A 17,319-nucleotide genomic window follows, 5' to 3' on the forward strand; every position below is an offset into this window, starting at 1 on the left:
TGCATATTATTGTGTTTACATGCATTAGGTTATGGTGTACTGTGATTTTGATGAGTGTTGTTTGGTAGATCAGTGATTTAGGATGATTTAATTGAGATTTAGGATGTGATTGAAGTGTTAATGTATGCATTCGTGATAGTTAGGTGGATTTTGAATTGATAATTGTGTATACATGCATTAGGTTATGGTATACTGATTTTGATTCGTGTTGTTTGGTAGATCGGTGATTATTTGAGATTTATGATGTGATTGAAGTGTTAATGTATGCGTTTGTGTATAATTTAATGAATATTTGTGTTTACATGCATGAGGTTATGGTATACTGTGATTTTGATTCGTGTTGTTTGGTAGATCCGTGATATAGGATGATTGATTGAGATTTATGTGATTTAAGTGTTAATGTATGTGTTCGTGATTGTTATGTGGTTTTACTATGCATAATTTTGTGAATTTGCGTGTTTTGATGCAGGAGGATACGTTATACTGTGATTTTGATTTGTGTTGTTTGGTAGATTGGATGGTTGTGTGAGATTTGTGATGTGATTGAAATGTAATCATCTGGTTTTATTAAACCTAATTTTATGAATCTGCGTATTTACATGCATGAGGTTGATCTGTGAGGTTTTCTGAGATGATGGATTGTATGTTAGTGGATTTTGTATATGTGTGTAATACTGGAATGGCTGAAAAGAATCATCTTTTATCTTTTATAAGTCTTGTAAGTGATAATAGCTTGATTTCTGGTTCAGATATTTTGAGTGAGGCAGGGTATGCAACTTTAAACAGGGGTTTATTAAAAGTGTAATGGCGGTGATTAATTATGTTGAAACGGTTAAAAGCTAAAGATACACTGTTACTTGGATGACATGAATTTTGAATTATAGGGATGTCGATCACCTTAATTGCCGATAAAATGTTTTATGCCTGAATACTTATTTCCCTGTTAGTTTATACAGTGGTTGTACATTGCTTATGTAACAATGAGAAAACTATGTGCCGTGCGATATTTAAGTTGTTAGTTTTAATAATGCTTGATGTCTTTTTTTTTTCGGTTTATGTTTTGTAGATCTGTAGTGATGGCACAACCAGCTGCAAACTCACGATGGTTGAGAGGAAAAGTGAAAGCTGTTTCATCTGGGGATACTTTGGTGATTATGGGAATTACCAAAGCAGAAATCCCTCCTGAAAAGACTATCGTTTTGGCTCATCTTTCAGCTCCACGACTAGTATGCCTACTTTAACATAAAATTCCTTAAATGCCTATCTGCCACAATAAAATATAATAAATAACACATAATTTTTTTTGTACTTAGGCACGTCGAGGTGGCCAAGATGAGCCATTTGCATGGGACAGCAGAGAATTTCTAAGGAAGCTATGCGTAGGAAAGGTCGGATACATACAACCTGCTTTATCATTAAATGACGCTAATCTGAATATTTCATCTTACGTTTTTTATTTCTTTGCAGGATGTTGTTTTTAGAACAGAATACACCATCCCAAATTTCTCCCGTGAATTCTGCAGTGTTTTCATTGGTACAACAAATGTTGGAAATGAGGTTGTCACTCATGGCTGGGCGAAGGTAATTTTGATTCCTTTACCAGCATATAGTAAGTACTATGGGATTTCATCTTTGCATTCAGCTTAGTCGCAACTACTGAATTCAGGTTAAGGAGGTTAAAGGAGAGGTGACTCCTGAGCATACCGGACTGCTGCGCCTTGAAGAACAAGCCAGACAACAGGGCGTAGGCTTATGGAACAGGGTTAGTTACTTTTAGTCCAAATGATTACTATTTTTCGGTTACCACACATATTGTAAAATAAAATGATTGTTTTTTATGTTGTCATTTAGTCCCCGGGTTCTGTTGAAGCTTCGATTAGAAACCTTCCACCGTCTGCTGTTGGTGATCCCAGCAATTTAGATGCAATGGGCCTCTTAGCTGCAAGCAAAGGCAAACCCCTGGAAGCGGTTGTGGAACAAGTTCGTGATGGGAGCTCGATTCGTGTTTATCTGCTTCCAGAATTTCAATTTGTTCAAGTATTTGTTGCTGGAATCCAGGTAGGAAGTTTGTTAAAAACTTAAAATATACGTTCTTTTTGGTCTTTCTTGGAGCATCGTTGTTGATACTTTATTGTTAATGTAATCGTATGATTATTATGTTTTTTTTAATAGGCACCATCAATGGGAAGAAAACAAACACAAGATTCTATAATAGCATCTGAAGTACCGTCTGATGAACCAAATGGAGACACCAATGGTGATTCTCGCGGGCCCTTAACATCAGCTCAGAGAATTGCAGCTTCATCAGCCTTTAATGAAGTTTCCCCTGACGCCTTTGGAAGGGAAGCGAAACATTTTACTGAGATCCGTGTGCTTAATAGAGATGTATGTATACTGTTAGCTAATTGTTTGATTATTGATTGATAGAACTGCTTAGTTAAAATTTCATCTAGTTTGCTAATGAATTAACCTACAGGTCCGCATTGTTCTTGAGGGTGTTGACAAATTTAGCAATTTGATTGGTTCTGTGTATTATGCTGATGGTGACTTACCGAAGGACTTGGCAATGGAGCTAATTGAAAATGTATGTTATGTACTTTTAAGTCTACAGTATGTTACTTGATACTATTTTAAGAAGATTGTTTTGACGTTTCGATTTTGTTATGGTATTCTTGTGTAGGGATATGCAAAGTATGTCGAGTGGAGTGCTAGTATGATGGAAGACGAAGCGAGGAGGAAGTTAAAGGCTGCAGAACTTCTCGCAAAGAAGAATAAGTTGAGGCTATGGACAAACTATGTACCTCCATCTACTAACTCGAAGGCAATATCCGACAATTTCACTGGAAAGGTTGGTCTAAGTTTGCTTTATATAAACTCTTCTTCGATTATCTTAAAGTTCGATTGAAAATTATTATTATTTTGTTTCCATTTTACAGGTGGCTGAGGTTATTAGCGGGGACTGCATCGTTGTTGCCGATGAATCTCTTCCGTTTGGCAGTCCAGCAGCTGAGAGACGAGTCAATCTTTCAAGTATTAGGTGCCCTAAACTGGGAAATCCAAGACGAGATGAGAAACCTGCTCCCTATTCCCGTGAAGCCAGAGAATTCCTTCGAACAAGATTAATTGGCCAGCAAGTATGATGTTTTTCACAATTTGTTTTTAAATGATTTTAGAATTAGTTTATGGGCGAGTCGGGTGATGCGTTAAAACAATGCATGTCGAAACTCGTCATAAAGTGAGACTTGAAACAGACGGGCCAAGTCTGGTTAGGTTGCATTGAAATTATGATAGAAAAAGTAATCTAAATCTTTGAAATATTTGTTTAAACATAGGTTCAAGTTTCGATGGAATATTCTAGAAAGGTCCCACTTGTGGATGGATCTGCTGCTCCAGCCGGGCCTGGAGATTCACGGGTGATGGGGTTTGGATCAGTCTTCTTGTTGTCTCAAGGGAAGGAAAGAGAAGATGTGTCAGCGACTACCCCTGCTACCGCAGCGAGTCAGCAGCCTGGTGTAAATGTTGCTGAGCTCATCATTGCCCGTGGGCTGGGAACTGTCATTAGACATAGAGACTTCGAGGAAAGATCAAATTACTATGAGAATCTCCTTGCAGCTGAATCTCGTGCCACTGCTGGTAGAAAAGGGGTTCATTCTGCTAAAGATCCACCGAGTATGCATGTCACAGATCTGTTAACGGTTAGAAACTCTCAAACCACTTTAACTATGACCATCATAATCGCCATTGTTTTTTTTATTTAAAATTATTTTTATAGATTTATAAATGAATTCGGTTTTTAATTTCTTCAGACATCAGCCAAGAAAGCCAAAGATTTCCTCCCGTTTCTGCAACGTAACAGGAGGATGACAGCTGTCGTTGAATATGTTCTCAGTGGTCATAGGTTTAAACTCTTTGTCCCAAAAGAAACATGCAGCATTGCCTTCTCATTATCTGGTGTCCGATGCCCTGCTCGTGACGAGCCTTACTCAAACGATGCTATTTCACTTATGAGACGCAAGATTATGCAAAGGGATGTAGAGGTGACATTCCTTTTTTTCCCTGATGCTCGACATTTTTTAGCTCTTGATATATACTAAGATTATTTTGTGGGCTCAGATTGAGGTGGAGACAGTTGATAGAACCGGGACCTTTTTGGGTACCTTGTGGGAATCAAAAACTAATGTCGGGGTCTACCTTTTAGAAGCTGGCCTTGCAAGACTTCAGACAGGGTTCGGTGCTGATAGGATCCAAGATGCTCATCTTCTTGCTCAGGCTGAGCAGTCTGCCAAAAAGCAGAAACTAAAGGTGAGAAATTTTGGTTTTAAAATCGTATATTAAATTTAAATTCGATTGTGGAACGGACTCTGATTGATGGTTTTGTTGCAGATATGGGAGAACTACGTAGAAGGAGAGGAAGTTTCTAATGGTGCAGCTAATGATACAAAAAAGAAAGAAGAGTTTAAGGTTATTATGATTTTATTATTATTATTATTATTATTATTATTATTATTATTATTATTATATATTTAACAGTTAATCTGCTTGATCTGTTATTTTTATTAATCAAAAGTTTAAATACAGGCAATTGTGACTGAAGTTCTCGGTGGAGGCAAATTCTATGTCCAGGCTGTCGAAGATCAGAAAGTTGCTTCTATCCAACAGCAACTTGCTTCTTTAAACCTCAAAGAAGCACCTGTGATTGGCGCATTTAATCCAAAGAAGGGCGATATCGTCCTTGCACAGTTTAATGCAGATAACTCATGGAACCGAGCCATGGTGAGTAGACAGAATTATATTTTATACTCTTTGGTTCTCTTTTTAGTATGATTTTAATAAAAGTTTTATTGACGTGTAAGGTTGTAAATGGTCCACGTGGCGCTGTTCAATCAGCTAAAGACAAATTTGAAGTGTTTTACATTGATTATGGAAACCAAGAAGCTGTTACTTACAGCCAGTTACGGCCTCTGCATCCATCTGTATCCTCTGCACCCGGGCTGGCTCAACTTTGCCAGCTGGCATACTTGAAGGTACCTTCGTTGGAGGAGGATTACGGGCAGGAAGCAGCTATGCATTTGAGTGAAAACACACTTAGTGAGCCGAAGGTATTCAAAGCTGTCATTGAAGATAGAGACAACTCCGGAGGAAAAGTCAAAGGCCAAGGAACCGGAAATATTCTGTTGGTAACTTTGATCGACGCAGAGGCCGATACCAGCATTAATGCCATCATGCTCAAGGTCCGTAATCAGTATGCCTGATTTTTAGCGCTTGACTAGGGGTGGTTAATGTGACCCATGGGTTGAATGGATTTTATTAAAATGTATATAATGGGTCAGAATGGGTCAAACTAAAAAAAGAAAATGATTAAAACGGGTTGACATTTCTCGAGTTTTTTTATTGAACGAGAAAAACGGAGAAAACTTTTTAGTATTTTTATCTTTTTAGTTTTTGATTTGTATTTCAAGTTATAATTTTTTAATTATTTTTTTTGAATTTTTTAACGAGGGGCTTTTGAAATCTCAACCCATTTTGACCCATTTCAAAAACCCCTCATTAAAAATTAAAAAAAAAAAATAATTAAAAAATCATAACTTGAAATATAAATAAAAAACTAAAAAAGTAAAAGTACTAAAAAGTTTCTTTCGTTTTCTCGTTCCATAAATAAAAAAAACCTTCAAGAAATGTCAACCCGTTTTGACTCGTTTCAATCATTTTATTTTTTTAGTTTTACCCATTATATACATTTTAATACAACCCATTCAACCCAATGGGTCAGATTTGCCACCCCTACGCGTGACATATGATTACGAAATTATTTAGTTTGAAAATAATATTATTTTGCAGGGAGGAGTGGCAAGGCTGGAGAAAAGGAGGCGATGGGAGCCTAAAGACATACAACAAATGCTCGATGAACTAGAAAAGTACCAAGACGAAGCGCGTACTAAACGGTATGGAATGTGGGAATACGGTGATATTGAGTCTGATGACGAGGAAAACCCGCTGCCTAGTGCTAAGAAAGCTGGCGCTGGGAAACGTTAAGTTGAGAAAAAAAAGGGTTGCAGTTGGGAGAGAGCGATGACATGACATGACATGCTGCAAACAAAAAGTTTATGTTTTCGTCTGTTGGGAGATTTTGCCGTTGTTTTGTTACTTGGTAGATGACAGTTTTGACAGTTTTGTTTCTTTGTTTTGTTCTTTATTGTTGTTTAATTTATAGAGACTTAATAAGGCCTGCAGCGGTGTTGTTAGGATAAGAGTTTAACTGAGACCATAAGCGGATGTTTGTTTGTTTGTGATATAAGTTTACATTCCGTGTTCTTTAGACTTTTGATTCTTTTTCTTCAGTCGTTTGCAGGGAATTATCGGCTTATTGAATATAATTTTTTTTTATATCTTAACTTCACTTATAATAACCAAAAGTTTTTAGGATTAAGTTATGTTACATGTAATAAGCTATTAATCATCCATATACCTTTTTCTTTATGTGAACATGAAACTACATATAAACATTAAGAGTTGTAGGTGAACTGCATGACATACAATGGCTCCTCACCTGGTGGCGGTGCAGTCCAATGGGGAAATGGAGAGATTTGAACACACGACGTCCGGGAATCCGATGGAGAAAAGGAGAGGCTGAAACAAGGGATAACACAAATCTACACGTATCGGTGAAGTGACAATTCAACACAAGTTTTTACTAACATTACAATGTTATTTCTTGTATTTATCTGTTACTTTGTTATAGAAGTTTGAATGCTGTGTTGTACTTAATTAAAAGAATTGAAATTTGTGATGCATTTGGTTGACAAAAGAATCATGTCTAGTTTGTGAATTTGTTAAAACAGTCAGAAAGTGCTGACGGTGGCGTGGAGACAATGATGCGAAGTTGTGCCGTGGTTTTGGGGTGTGACGACTTCAATGGTGGTGGTAGAGGTGCACAAATCGGGTTTTCTAAATACCCGGGTTCGGGTATAGAACTGGGTTCGGGTATGACCGGGTACGGGTATGACCGGGTATTGGTAATAGTCGGGTAGGGTTCGGGTCGGGTATTGTCTCTAAAAATCATACCCTATGCATCGGGTTCGGGTAGGGTATAGAACCGGGTATTCTAAAACCGGGTATTTGAATACCCTATTATCGGGTATTGAAAAAACTCTATTTACGGGTTTTTTCGGCTTTTTTTCCGGTATTTTTTTTATATAGATTGGATTTTTTAAAAGTTTACACTTTTTAGGGGTATTATTCGGGTATTTTTAAGGTATTTTTCGGGTATTTGAAATACCTGGTTTCGGGTATTGGAAAACCTCGGTTCCGGGTTCGGGTATTACCGGGTACAAATCGGGTTTCCGGGTATTACCGGGTACAAATCGGGTTTCCGGGTATTACCGGGTACAAATCGGGTTTTCGGGTATTACCGGGTACAAATCGGGTCCGGTTCGGGTTCGGGTTTTAGTGCCAAAATGCATACCCTATCCGTACCCTACGGGTAGGGTCGGGTTCGGGTATTAAAAACCCGGGTATTAGAAAAACCGGTTCCGGGTATTTATTTCGGGTCCGGTTCCGGGTTCGGGTTTTTTGTGCACCTCTAGGTGGTGGAGCCATTGGTGATAATGGTGACAATGGGTATGATGACAGTGGCAGTGACAATGACAATATGAATGACCCTAAAATTTCAATTTCTTCGAATCCCAGTGAACCAAAACCCTCGTAATTTTATTTCTACATATAAGACCGTCACGACCCACGTGTATCGCAAAAGCATTAACTGAAACAAGCAAAGAGACATCTAGAAACGACGATCCGTCAAAACTCTTATTTTCATTTAAAATCTTCCGTTTATGTTCGAAGAATTTGATAAAACTTCCTAAAAAATGAAGAGAAGACAACAACTAGTAAAAACTAAATATTGAATTCTACCATAAACTGAAGCTTATAATCTAGCACACTTTAGCTCTCTTGCTTTGAATCCTTCTTTTGATCCTCACTTGTTTCTATCTTTCCTTCATCTTTCTTTGGCACCACATTTACCTTCACCTGATTAAAAAAAAATAAAAAAAATCATTACAACAAAAGATGTTAAAGTTTTAAAAAAAATTATAACTTAATTACAAAAAAAGTACTTACTGCTGGTTTCTTCTTCTTAGCTAACAAGATCTTGAACAAGGGACTAACAATGACAACAGCAAGTGAAATAATGATTCCAAGTATAACGTTCGGTTTTTTCTCCGCCTCTTCGATTAGTTCCTGCACAAACACAAATTCAAACCGTTGAAGGCTGTTTTTCTAAAATGAAGCTTATCAAGACAGATTTGGACAGTCGAATGGGTGATATCATTTGAACAATATTTAATTTGTGCGGTCGAAAGAATAACGATTAGTGAAGGTTTTGGGCCAGTTTTGGGTTTGGGCCCAAAATGGCGACAAAGAGAACATGGGCTCGGGCTCATATTTATTTCTTGTTCATTAAGCTGTTAACCCTAGTTTTATCTCTATATATACAATGTTATGTAATTGTAATATTTTTTGTTATTTAATTCTGAGCTAATAAGAAAAATCCTAAGCCTGTTGATATATGTAGGTCTTCTGCTGGGACCGAACCACGTTAAAATTCTTGTGTCACAAGCTTCAAATATTTGTAAATGCAATTTTTTTTCTTTAAATATATGTAAATTGACTTACCACAACCTTTATCTTGTGGTCACCTAATACAGGTAGATCAGCAATCTTGTAAAGCACATCAAACACAGATTTCTGCAATTTGTTGCAACCAAATTTAAAAATTAAATTAAAATATATATATATATATAAATAAAAATAAAAATAATAAAAATAAAATCTTGAACTTATATAGCTTAATTACCTGGATACCCTTGAGGCCACTAAGACTAGCTGCCCGTTCCTCCGCGGTTTGCCTCGCCTTTTCAACTAAAAACTTCGGCTTCCACGTGGCGTCTCTAACCGATTTAGCACTCATTTCATCACTTGCTATCAAAATATTATCAAACAATATACCATCCTGCATTGTCCAAATCTCAATACCAATACCCGCAACCGGGTCAAACTCCGGTTTCTCAAGGTCAAAGTAGTCAACGTTCGGGATCTCACGAGGCTTCCAAACACCCATGTAATTCGGGTTGTCAATAAGTGGAGCATACCACTTACCTTTATAACCCGGGTTCCTTTTCATGGGCCTTTTCCACTCTCCACACCCAGGTGCAGTGTAACATTTCGGGTTTTCTATTTTAGGCGCCTCCCACTCGCCATCCTCCTCGTCATCCCAATCATCCGGCTTTAACGCATCCGGATCGTCGATTTCATCTGGCTCGTCGTTTAACCATCCGTCTGGCTTCTCAACATCCATATCCAAAATCTCCAATGGTGCGTCTTCATCCCAGTCTTCAGGCTTTTTAGCATTCGGGTCGGGTATGGTTTTAACATCATCCCAGCCTTCGGGCCTTACATCATTCGGGTTGGGTACGGTTCTTAACGGTATTAAATTCGGTTCAAAATCTTCCCTTGAAATAAAGTTAGCCTTCTTTTTCTCTTCACCATCTATCAAAATACGCAACTCGTTATTCGGTTTCAATACCGCGGTATACACGTGGGTCATTGTATCATAAGGGACTCCAGGTGGAGAGCTAAGGTGGTGCTCAATATACTTTCCGGTTTTGGGGTTCTTGTGGTTCATAATAAAATGAACCTTGTTTGTGGCCCCGCATCTGTCGGGGCCAAACATGATCGAGTAAGGAGACTTGTTGTTGAAGTCTTTAGGACTCCAGCCTGATCCCTGCGGTCGCAGATATTTTAAATATGCACCACCACATTCGAGGCCGTTTTGAAAACGAGCTTCGAATTGTAGAATAATAGTCTTGTCTTTAAGATCCATAGGTTTGTTTAATTCTTTTACGATTGCGTATTTTCTAGCTTGCTCGCTAACCAGAAGCCCGTAATCGTCGTGGCCTTGGCTCTTTGAGTGGTTCCATACACCTGAGTTTTAAACATCAAGGAATGGAATATTAAGTGTGGTGACATAACACATAACTATCACATCAGTCAGTTAAAATATAACTGTCATATAAGTTTATACACGAGGTATAACTTTTGCAAGTCACCTTAAAACGTTCTTGTATAACCTTTTCCACATATCATATGGCACAATGACACATATAAAACCTTATCTTATTTACCTACACGTTGTTATAACCTTTATCGCATATCATACGGACATATATAAAAAGTTAAAAACCTTGTCTTATTTTCATACATGATAACATTTTTCACATATCATATGGACATATATAAAAACCTTGTCTTATTTTTATACATGTTGTTATAACCTTTTTCACATATCACACGAACACATATAAAAACCTTGTCTTATTTTTCATACATGCTGTTATAACATTTTTCACATACGATATGAACACACTTAAAACCTTATCTTACTTTCATACACGTTATTATAACTTAACCTTTTTCACATATCATACGCCCACTATTATAAAAATCTTGTCTAGTTGTCTTATTTTCATACATGTTAACATTTTTCCCATATCATATGATCACACTTAGAATCTTATCTTATTTTTATACACGCTATTATAAGTTTGTAACACTTTTCACATATCATACACACACATATGAAACCTTTTTGTATTTTCATACATGTTATAATTTATAACCTTTTTTTTTCACAAATTAATATCATACAGGCAACATAACTATATATATAGAAAAGGTTATACAGGTTGTATGACCAGTCAGTGGTGTGTATCGATGAATGATTACACATTATCATTCCTACATAGTTCATCAATGGTTTTTAGTAGATTTTCGCGGTAAACTAACTACTTAAATTTCAATAAATGTCTCGTTGATCTGAAAATTTATTAATGCTATATACAAACAAATCGATGAATCAAATCAAATACCGTAAGAACACATAATTAATTCCATGTCAAAACAACAGATCTCACCTGAATAATCTTCATTCTCGGAAACAATCCAACCACTCTCCTCAAACGACTGATCAAACGACTCGTAAAATATCTGACAAGACAAAACAAAATCTTTAGCAATTCCAAAACTAACAATATGGTCCAATATATATAACACATTACATTATATGATTATAAGCTCATCACTCACACTGCCTGAAGAAGCATTTGTCTCCAACGTGAATAAAGCGATCAAAATCAAACAAATGAACCGCAAACGATTGATTTTCGGTTTGCATGGTGCCATGATCCAAAGATGAAACTTGAAAGGTGGTATGAGGTCTCTTTGTTTGGTTTAGTTTTTGTGAAGTATACAATATATTAATTTTTTATTACTATTATTATTAAGTGAGATTAGTTTAAGCAATAAAACAGTCCATAAGAGACTGCCACGTGTGGTTTTTTGGCATGCAGCAAAGTCCGAGATCAATGTGTACGATTCGTAGAATATGCTTTATTTATATGATACATGTATTTATTAAAATTTGTATTTATAATATTTGGTGAATACAAAAGTATTTTATATAAATTTTTTATTTAAATTTGAAACTCATAAAATTATGAATGCAATTGATTAATAGCTTGTATGAATTAGCACCATTCGATAAGTCATGGTTTAGATTATTAAAATTATTACTTTTTATATAAAGCCAAAAATTAAAATTATATTTTAAAGGCTTGTTATAACTTACAATGTGTTATATGGATCTAAATTGTATCGAGTTATGGTAAACCTTAATTATGATGGAAGAACAATTTGCTTGGATTGAAAGATTTTATGATCGTAGAAGAAAAATGGGTATCGGAAAATTGTTTGAAGATTATAAAGATAAAGGATGAAAGTGTTATATTTATAGGGTTTTTATTCATACCCTTGCCCCATTATATAATAATAAATAAACGTATAAAATTATATAGATAATTAGATTATGTTTACAAATTAATTAGTCTGATTAGTCTCAGTGAGTGTTAAAAGTGAAACTACTCCTTACGTGACGGTGACGATAATGTAACAACATTTCATCAACTCACTCCCTATGTGACAATGTAACAATATTTTGACTCAATCCCTATGTGACAATGTAACAATATTTTGACTCAACAACATTTCAACTCATTCCCTACGTGACGAGATAACGTAACAACACCCTATGTGACAATGTAACAACATTTTAACTCACTCCGTACGTGACGATAACATAACAACATTTTTTTGACTCACCCATGTGACATCATTACATAGCATAAACATGACAATTATGACCTGCTATAATTAATATATATATGGATTGGCTAGGATAAACAAAAAAAATGAATTCTGATTTGTGAGTTCAAAAACTATACTCCAGTTACCACCATTCTAACCACAACACAACCGACGCAACCTCAACCGAAGCAACCTCTGTTTAGGGGAGGTTCGATTATCAAACAACACACACAAACATGAACAATACCGAAAAGTTAACAAAAATGAGCAAGTGTAATTAATATGGTTCAGTCAAGATGACCTTCGATTATCAGTTACAACACACAAACAAACACGGACAATACTGCAAAAGAAAATTAAACAAAGATGAGCATGTGTAATTAATATGGTTCAGTCAAGATGACCTTCAATTATCAAACAACACACAAACACAAACAATATTGCAAAAGAAAATTAACAAAGACGAGCATGTGTAATTAATATGGTTCGGTCAAGATGGTGGACCTACATGCATTCACGAACCAAATAACCATTGACATTAGTCGAGGAAAACTTTAACTTTACTTCAAAACTACAATTTGAAGAAGCAGATGCATTATATATTTTGCTTATTTACACGCTTAATTGTGTCTCAAGCCTCTTATGAAAAATCTAAGCCAACTATAATACTAAAGTAGCACATCACATATTCAAGCATCGATTCGATTCTTCAGTGCTCAAGTGGCCGTGGCTGGCTTCTTCTCCACATCCACTCCTACTGATTTCAACGACTCAGTCGACGGCTTCTCATGCCTGAGATTTCGCAAACAAATATCAACAATCCAGCTATCTCTTTTAAGTCCAACCAATGTTCTGGTTTTAAAAACAAGTATTTTACTCATACCGAATTGTGTTAAAAAAATGGTACAACGATTCAACAGGTTGAATTTCACCCTATAATTTTATATAAACGCAACTTTCAACTCAAAAAATAGCCCAAAATTACATGAAACAAAAAAAAATCCAAAAACTAATTCATAATAAAAAGTAATACAAAAGCACTAGATTTTCAAATTGTTTTTTTTATAAATAAAAGTGTGTATTAGGTATATGACATCGTTCACCAGTATATTTATTTTAATTTTACCTGCTAAGTTAAAAGTCATTCTTAAAAGATATGGGCCGCAAAAAAAATATGAAAAATCTATTGGCTTAAAACCGGTAGGCCGGTTTAAACCGGTATTTAAAAAAACAGGCGGTTCGATGCTTTAGCTAACCACTTATGCTTATAAATACCGGCCTCTAAATTCCGGACTTTAAATACCGACTACTTATTCGAAACCCAGTATAACCGGTTCAACCGGCACTGTGTCCAACCTGCTATTAAGTTCATGTTAACTAATTAATAATAATAATAATAATAATAAAAATAATAATAATTACTTTGCATAAGTATCTCCACGGATTTGATCAGGCATGATCTCCTGGCGGTCGGCGTCCTGGACGTGCGCAATCTTCCTGAAGAACGACTTCTTAATGAAGTCGTTCGACTCCTCGGCCACCTTCTCCGGCTCTTCCACCTCCGACAACGACTCCCTCTTCGATTTCTTCACCGAAACATTCGGTGATCTCTTTAGCTGATGCGTTGCTGTGAACGCTCCGATGCTAACCGCCATTAGTATTAACCCTAGTGAGATGTACACCGGTGTGTATGCGCCTTTCAACGACCTATTTAATTACCAAATCTCATATATATTCATTAAGATCGGAATGAACACATGTAGTATGGTTATCAATTTCTGGTAGAAGGCCAAATGGGTGTGCATGGTTCGGTTTTGGACTAAAGCGAACCGGAAACCTAAACTTCTTTTGAATTTTGAAAACCGATTGGTTTCAGTTTTTTTGAATCCGGTTCGTTTAGTAGTTTTGAGTCTTTTGACTTGAAAATTTGGGACCGAAAGTAAGTTTTGGCAAAAAAAATAAATTATCACTTTTTTTTATGGAAAATTGGTTTTAAATAATCCAAACTATGCCCTATTGGTAAATATCAGTCCCAACTTTACACTTGCCTGCTAGCAGTACCAACTATTTGTGTATTTGTTTTTAACGGGCCGACTAACGGATGTTAACTCCATTAGTCTTATGCTTATGTGGCATGTCTAGTTGGCAAAAACTTGATTACGTGGCACGCTTTGTTGTCAAGTTATGTCTTATGTGGTAGCTTACATGGCAATTATAATCTCATATCTTCAAACCAAAACCCAAAACCCAGATCTTCAACCCAAAACCCAATCTTCAAACCCACACACCTTTCAACTTCATTCAAAATACCCAGATCTTCAAACCAAAACCCAAATCTTCAAACCCACACACCTCTCAACTTCATTCAACATACCCAGATCTTCAGACCAAAACCCATATCTTCAAACCCACACACCTCTCAACTTCATTCAACATACCCAGATCTTCAAACCAAAACCCATATCTTCAAACCCACACACCTCTCAACTTCATTCAACATACCTAGATCTTCAAACCCACAAAAGGTAGGAATCATGTTCTTAAAAGCCTTTTTATTCGACGACTTTATCATTATTCACAGTCACATACTCGCCGGTGCTGTTTACACGGCGGCAATCACACAATACACATATACTATCTAATTCACACACTCTTGCCCAATTTCCATCATACAATTCAAACCAAGAAAAGAAGATGATACAGACGACGAGTTAGGGTTTTTTTTTTCTGGTGTTATTGATCCAACGGTTGAGGGTTGGAGTCAATTCTGGATATTTTTCCTAAATTTTACGAATTTAGGTTACCCTTTTGGTCATTATTCAGGGCCGTGTATTGAATGAACAGAATTAGGGTTTTGATTTGTTTTGCCTAATTTGGACGGTTTCAAGATTAGGGTTTGGTGATTGTATGCAATGGGATATAGGCGTTTTTAAGTTTAGGGTTTGATGTTAGTGTTAATTGAACTTATTTATAAGATGAGGGTCTGGTGATTCTTGATTGGAATTGAAGTTTTGGTAGATGTAATGATCTTTTATGGATTGTTTTAGGTGATGGTAGTGGTGTTGAAAGTAGGTAACAAAAGGACACAGTCAGCCGCCACGTAGCGTTCCACGTAAGATGATTTTTGACAGTTGGGATGGCCACGTCAGACAAAGACTAACGGAGTTAACACCTGTTAGTCGCGGCTCGTTAAAAACAAATACACAAATAGTTGGTACTGCCAGTAGGCAAGTGTAAAGTTGAAACTGATAATTACCAATAAGGCATAGTTTGGATTATTTAAAACCAATTTTCCTTTTTTATTAATAACAGGTTAATTATCATATATTTGACCTAAAATATTTGAGGTACATATTTATTCAACTTTTATAAATTACTTAAAACATCATCATCATCATCATCATCGTACTCAGTATATCCCACCAATAGCAATGCTATGGTAGGGTCTGAGGAGGGTAAGATGTAGACAGCCTTACCTCTATCCCATAGGGATAGAGAGGCTGCTTCCGGTGAGACCCCCGGCTCGATAGTAGTTTTGCATCAAGCCTTGGACATAAGGCACATAGCACTCAATCATCGGGACACCGGCTGATCGGTGCATGTGCCATTGACTTTCGGCTATCAACGCCACCACATGATGCCTGATTAACCTTCCGCCACTTTTAACGTTATATTCACGAGATTAGTAAAATAACGTCAAAATTAGTGCAATTTTACTTTTGCCCACCCGAGGGTTCACACATATATACATTATATGCGCGCACCGTAAGCAGGGCGTAAAATTACTTAAAACAATGGATTATAAATGAAAATCTCTATTTATGGCCGGTTCGGTTTCTTCAGTTTTTAATTTTTATTATATGTAAAACCGAAACCAAAATCGAACCATAAAGTTGGGTCATAATTGTTAAAAACTTTAATAAATTACTTGACGCAAAAACACATTATGAAAAATGAAAATATGTAAATCCAGTTTAGTTTTTTTGGTTTGTTTTTCAACATGCATAACCAAAATCGAACCATAAGTTCGGTCATACTTGCTAAACTTTAATAAATTACTTGACTCAAAAACACATAATAAAAAATGAAAATATGTAAATCCGGTTAAGCTTTTTTGGTTTTTATTTCACATGCATAACCAAAGCCGAATCTTAAATTCGGTCATACTTATTAAATATTTACAAAAACCAAAAATAAAAATCTGTAAATTCGGTTGAATTTTTTCGGTTTATATTAGATGCAACACCAAAACCGAATCGTAAGTTTAAATTATACTTTTTTTACAAAACATTCGGTTTTTTCGTTTTCATGCATGCACACCTCTACGAGTAGGTAATATACCGTAAAAATAAAAAAAATTACTTGGTCTTGGGAGAGGCTGATGTAGCAAACGTTGGGCTTCCTCTTGGCTTAATCCCCATTGATTTCACCAAATTCTGCAAACACTTTCTTATTATATCTTATACATATATATACATGCACATATACATACATATGAACAATGGTTTAAATTAAACAAATAACTGGTGTATCTTGTACTCACAGTTACTCTGATTGCCATTGAAGTTGAAGTAGATTTAAATGTAACTGTAATATGTATAAGAAAAAATTAATAATTTTGATTGATTGAAGGATAGGTGTGAGTATATATGGGTAGAAGTGACACGTAAGTTGAGAGTGGTGACACGTGGCGAGATGAAGGAGTGTAGTGGCTTCGGTGGATGAGTATGGAAGAGACACGTCATCTATTCACTGACTGTACTTGGATTGTTTTTTTTAAAATAAATAAAACTAAAGATATAAAATAAATAAAACAATTTTTTTATAAGTTATATAAAGTGTTATATTAAAAAAACAAATGAGTTTGATATTAGGGTGTTTGGGGTGAATGAGGATTTAATAATGTAAGATTTGACTAATTGGAGAATGCATTGGTCGTGCTTTTCTGTGTGTCATGTTAAAAGTAGGTAATTTTTGAAGATTTATAAGAGGTGTATTGAGATTTAGAATTAAAAATGTTTAGAAAAAGATAATAAAAAGCGTGATTGGTTGAAAGTAGTTTATTGCAATGTCTCTCTCCTCCCTCACTTCGGTTTCCTTACCTGATTCTTCAAACTGAAA

At 35.9% G+C, this 17,319-nt stretch overlaps 3 protein-coding genes across 3 annotated transcripts; 1 reads left to right on the top strand and 2 right to left on the bottom strand.

The window, feature by feature from the left end:
* Positions 1-1,038: 1,038 nt before the first annotated feature.
* LOC143545662 (ribonuclease TUDOR 2-like) lies at positions 1,039-6,320 on the top strand. Its single transcript, XM_077037507.1, has 16 exons — positions 1,039-1,226; positions 1,314-1,388; positions 1,468-1,581; positions 1,667-1,762; positions 1,852-2,058; positions 2,173-2,385; positions 2,477-2,584; positions 2,681-2,848; positions 2,937-3,134; positions 3,333-3,695; positions 3,807-4,037; positions 4,114-4,302; positions 4,384-4,461; positions 4,579-4,773; positions 4,854-5,231; positions 5,839-6,320. Exons 1-16 carry the CDS (start codon positions 1,056-1,058, stop codon positions 6,031-6,033), a joined length of 2,979 nt encoding a protein of 992 aa, XP_076893622.1. The 5' UTR covers positions 1,039-1,055; the 3' UTR covers positions 6,034-6,320.
* Positions 6,321-7,941: 1,621 nt separating this feature from the next.
* LOC143545633 (calnexin homolog) lies at positions 7,942-11,238 on the bottom strand. Its single transcript, XM_077037483.1, has 6 exons — positions 11,143-11,238; positions 10,971-11,043; positions 8,807-9,981; positions 8,674-8,745; positions 8,119-8,238; positions 7,942-8,028 (listed from the first exon to the last, which is right to left on the bottom strand). The coding sequence occupies exons 1-6, from the start codon at positions 11,236-11,238 to the stop codon at positions 7,942-7,944; spliced, it is 1,623 nt and encodes a 540-aa protein (XP_076893598.1).
* A 1,573-nt stretch (positions 11,239-12,811) lies between these two features.
* LOC143545663 (uncharacterized) lies at positions 12,812-16,786 on the bottom strand. Its single transcript, XM_077037508.1, has 4 exons — positions 16,742-16,786; positions 16,561-16,634; positions 13,621-13,905; positions 12,812-12,990 (listed from the first exon to the last, which is right to left on the bottom strand). The coding sequence occupies exons 1-4, from the start codon at positions 16,757-16,759 to the stop codon at positions 12,915-12,917; spliced, it is 453 nt and encodes a 150-aa protein (XP_076893623.1). The 5' UTR covers positions 16,760-16,786; the 3' UTR covers positions 12,812-12,914.
* Between the last annotated feature and the right edge of the window lie 533 nt (positions 16,787-17,319).

This window comes from Bidens hawaiensis, unplaced genomic scaffold, assembly GCF_021521415.1.
Source record: "Bidens hawaiensis isolate Kalapana, Puna unplaced genomic scaffold, B.hawaiensis_p1.1 tig00013988_1, whole genome shotgun sequence".
NCBI classification, from domain to species: Eukaryota; Viridiplantae; Streptophyta; class Magnoliopsida; order Asterales; family Asteraceae; genus Bidens; species Bidens hawaiensis.